The sequence below is a fragment of the Sinocyclocheilus rhinocerous genome, unplaced genomic scaffold, assembly GCF_001515625.1.
Source record: "Sinocyclocheilus rhinocerous isolate Xijiao unplaced genomic scaffold, SAMN03320098_v1.1 scaffold950, whole genome shotgun sequence".
In the NCBI taxonomy this organism is placed as follows: domain Eukaryota; kingdom Metazoa; phylum Chordata; class Actinopteri; order Cypriniformes; family Cyprinidae; genus Sinocyclocheilus; species Sinocyclocheilus rhinocerous.
Window position 1 is genome coordinate 51,892 of NW_015637169.1, and position 4,003 is coordinate 55,894.

A 4,003-nucleotide genomic window follows, 5' to 3' on the forward strand; every position below is an offset into this window, starting at 1 on the left:
CCATGAGGCCGTTTGACTGACATGTCCAACAACCAATCACAGTTCGTTTCGTTTCAGCGTCACGTTTCAGTGCGTGGAAATGTCGCCACAATAACAGACCGGTGTGTAAAACTCTCGGACGTATTTTAAAGATTCTATGCCGCGAACTTTAAATATTTCACATACTTTTGAAAATCCAGCATTTAGTTGATCCTGATAAGTGCTCGTCATCACAGTTGTAAACACGACGGCTTTCTTCTTTCATTAGGGGTTTTGGCGTCACGGCATCATTGTTTCCAGGCGGAACGTTATAGAATGCGACACACACGTCTCCCGGAAATCCTGTATAATTCAACCAATCCGATGACGACTTCGAAACTCCTGAAGTGTTTCCACTTTTGTGTGCCGCTAAATTCACCACAGAGACTTTACTGTTCAAATATAAGTGTCGTGTGTGGAATTCAAATGGGCAAGCGCTGCTTATTATCACTTCAATAGAGCGACGAAAGTGTCGAGCTGCAGTCGTTGTCAGCGCTGTGCTAGTGTGCTGACGATTTGTGCTACCCACTCAGATTGTGCTACCTCCCATTAAAAAGATAGGTAGCACAAATCGATAGCGAAAAATGCTACCTATCAGATTGTGCTACCAGCATCTTATTCATGTGGTTTGAGGCTTTTTTAATGTCCTATTTTTGGTAGCACAATCTGATAGGTAGCATGTTTCATCAGTACAACGGCAGGAGACACCGGTCCGGTGTGGTCCAGCTGTTCTTTTGCGCTGTGCGGTTTATTCAGGTAACTTGGTGCAGTTTCATCACTTGGCTTTTAGTGTTTGTTTCCCATGCGCTACAGTAAAGCTGAGGCGATTAAAAGATGCCCGCAACTCTAGTGTAAATGAGTACAAAGACATTTTTATCGCTCATATCTTTTGGACTGAAATAGCACAGACACTAATATGTGGGGGCGTGGTGGGATTTCGGCAATCGGCACACCGGGAAAAGCTCGGGCGCTCCCGATGGCCAATCAATTCTAGGTCTAATTTCCCTTTCCTCCACAGCCAATCACGTCAGGCCCCCTCAATCCACGGGCTCTGGGGCTTCAGCCCCACCTAGCCCTTATGTTACTCCGGCCCTGCCGAAGGGAACAATTCAGCTGGGTAGGTTTGCGTGAACATTTGCATTGCAAATTCGTCCAGACATTTTCTAAGCTAACAAGTTCAGTGGAGTGCAAAGCTTTAAAATGTATTTTTCAAAAATAATTGTGTACAAAAAGTACAAACACTCTGCATGCAGCAAGTTGTCATATTTACAGCACACAACTGCTAATTTCACCATTGTTGATCTCTGGTTCACTTTCACACCATTTATTGATTATCACCTGTTCCTCTGAAAAAAATAAAGTGAATGTTTTCTGCCCCATACAGACAGTTCTTCAGACGAGTCCATATCTGTTGCTGAAAGAGTCAAACTGGTGAGATTCAGCTGTAACAGGGAAAATGGGTTGAGATACCCACTGAGCAATGTGCATGCACTTACTGATAAATTGTAATAGAATATGAAAAAAATAAGTATTGACATATGAGGGATTAGGGAATATACACTGCTATTCAGAAGTTTGTGGTCAGTAAGATATTTTTTTAATACTTTTATTCAGCAAGGATTAATTAAATTTATAAGTGAATTTAAAAAAAAATTTTTTTCAATATTACATAATATTACAAATGATTTCTAATTCAAATAAATGCTGTTCTTTTGAACTTTCTATTTATCAAAGAAATTGTTTACAAAAGGGGTCAACAACCTTTCAGATCTTTTTTTAATTTTAAATATTTCTGAAGCATTCTTTCATTTTTTTTTTTACTTTTCAAAATCCTAAAAGTTTGTTTATTTTAACATTAAAATAAGCAGCATTGGTCTGAAACGCTTCATATGCGCAGCATTCACGCAAATGGTTTGCCAGAGCCACACACATCTCTAGACTAGCGCAGGTTAATTCTCACACTTTAATAGTATTTATAGCTCTTAACAGGCTGTGTGATTCTGAGGAATGATTACCTCAAAATGTACATCGGTATGCAGTTTTTTTCCCTATTCCTCGCGTGCCAGTGATTATCCCTCTTTGTGCCAACGTTTCCACGCGTGTCATAGGTGGCCAACCCCTGATTTACACAAAACATAAAGCAGCACAACTCTTGTTAACATTGATAATAATAATAATAATAAGAAATGTTTCTTGAGCACCAAATCAGAATATTAAAATGATTTCTGAAGGATCATGTGACACTGAAGACTGGAGTCTCTGTCATCACAGGAATAAATTACATTTTAACATACTGTATATTAAAATATTGTACTTTTAATCAATTAAATGTAGCCTTTGTGAACATAGAAGACTTTCAACAACATTTAAAAACACTTACCGACCCCAAACTTTTGAAGGGCATGCATATGTGTGTGTATGTGTGATTTATTTTTTTTAACATTCCCCCATTATTTCTCACATATCCCCTTTTAGCAGACAAACAGAAAGCATTACTTAAATCTTATGATTTCTTTTCACCACAGAACAGGAGGGAACCTATAAATTTAACTGAAACTGTCAGTAAAACGATCACAGAACATATAGAATCTACTGGGAATGATAGAGGTTAGTGAGATTTATTTCCTTCTATCATGATTAATTTCTCTTAATCTGAGACTTATCCTTTTTAGAATTGATTGATTTTTATTCGACTATGAAGGACCAGTGTTGAACTAAGTGGGTTGGTTAGAATAGGATGACCATTAAATATTCCTATTTAAGTTAAATGTTTAATTAAAAAATTAAATGTTTTAATTCACTATCTTCTACTATATTCTCCAAACCAAGATTCACCTGCTCATCCCACCGATGCTACAAAACCTGCAGTATCTCCTGTCATAGAGGAGCCTGATCAGACCATAGATTTCAGTGAATCACCTGATGAATGGCAGAACCCTGTTGCTTCTGAAGAGACTGAGAAGACAGGCCAGATGCAGCTATTTGAATTTCTGGAAAATCAGTTTAATACCATTAACAACACCCTACAATCAATTGATTTGTCTTTGAAGAAGCTGGTGGAAAAACAGACAGAAGACACACTGCCTCAATACATCAGTCTAACTCCTGCTGTTATTGAAAATCCCCAGATTCACTCCTCAGTCAAGGAGGAGCAAATCACGGAAGTTGTAATGACATGATTAAAAACATGAGTGAAAAACTAAGGTCTGAGATTAAACAAAGATAGGGTCAATACTGATGAGAGGAAGAAATAGAACTGTGGTCTAAGATGTTATGAATTTAAAAATACATGTAAGGTATCCACCTTTTTCTTCCTGTAAAAATGGGCGCGGCCATTTGTAAATTCTATGGGTCTGGTTTCCGGTCTCATCCAAGTCCAGCTATTTTTAGCTGTACAGAACCGCTCGTTTTGCGGCTTTATATTGAAAATTGGTGTGTCTTACCATATTATTTGAATGTGTTGTCTTAATTACAAAAACACTGGTTTATAATGCAAACGGTTTTACCGCTTACTGCACGTTGTTATTCTTCTAGTTATTTCCCTATAGCGGCTAATGAACCCGGAAGTCTTGCCCATAGGCTTACTTCCGCGTTGAAGAAAAAGGTGGATATCCATAGGTATGAATAGATGCCCCATTCGACCGTTCCAAGCATGTAGACGCGTCCGTCATGTTGTAACGGTCAACTTGACATCATTCACCATACTATGGTTTCGCAGACCATTGGCTGTGCAGGATTGTGCCATCTTTGAATATTCATTGATTACTATGGTGAATGACCAAAGAAGGCAAGCCTGCAATCTTTAGCCAAAAAAAGCATAACGGCTAAAACTAACGCTGTAGCGCAGGAAAGGAGACCAGACGCTGTTTTTTAAAATTGTTGTCAATGGAGGAGAGGCTTCACTACGCTGAATAAACAGCTTTTTTGAGGAAATAGCTTATCATTTATTGAATCAACAGCCTATCGGCTAATCTAAACAATAGTT

The 4,003-nt window shown here is 38.4% G+C and overlaps 1 protein-coding gene across 1 annotated transcript in view; it reads left to right on the top strand.

Moving 5' to 3' along the window:
• Positions 1-3,197, top strand: part of LOC107748801 (nuclear autoantigen Sp-100-like) — an 18,627-nt gene extending 15,430 nt beyond the window's left edge. Inside the window, exons 8-10 of the mRNA XM_016563762.1 lie at positions 1,403-1,449; positions 2,544-2,625; positions 2,848-3,197. Of these exons, the coding sequence (XP_016419248.1) occupies positions 1,403-1,449; positions 2,544-2,625; positions 2,848-3,197 (479 nt within the window). The remainder of the gene's footprint in view (positions 1-1,402; positions 1,450-2,543; positions 2,626-2,847) is intronic.
• The last annotated feature ends 806 nt before the right edge of the window (positions 3,198-4,003 follow it).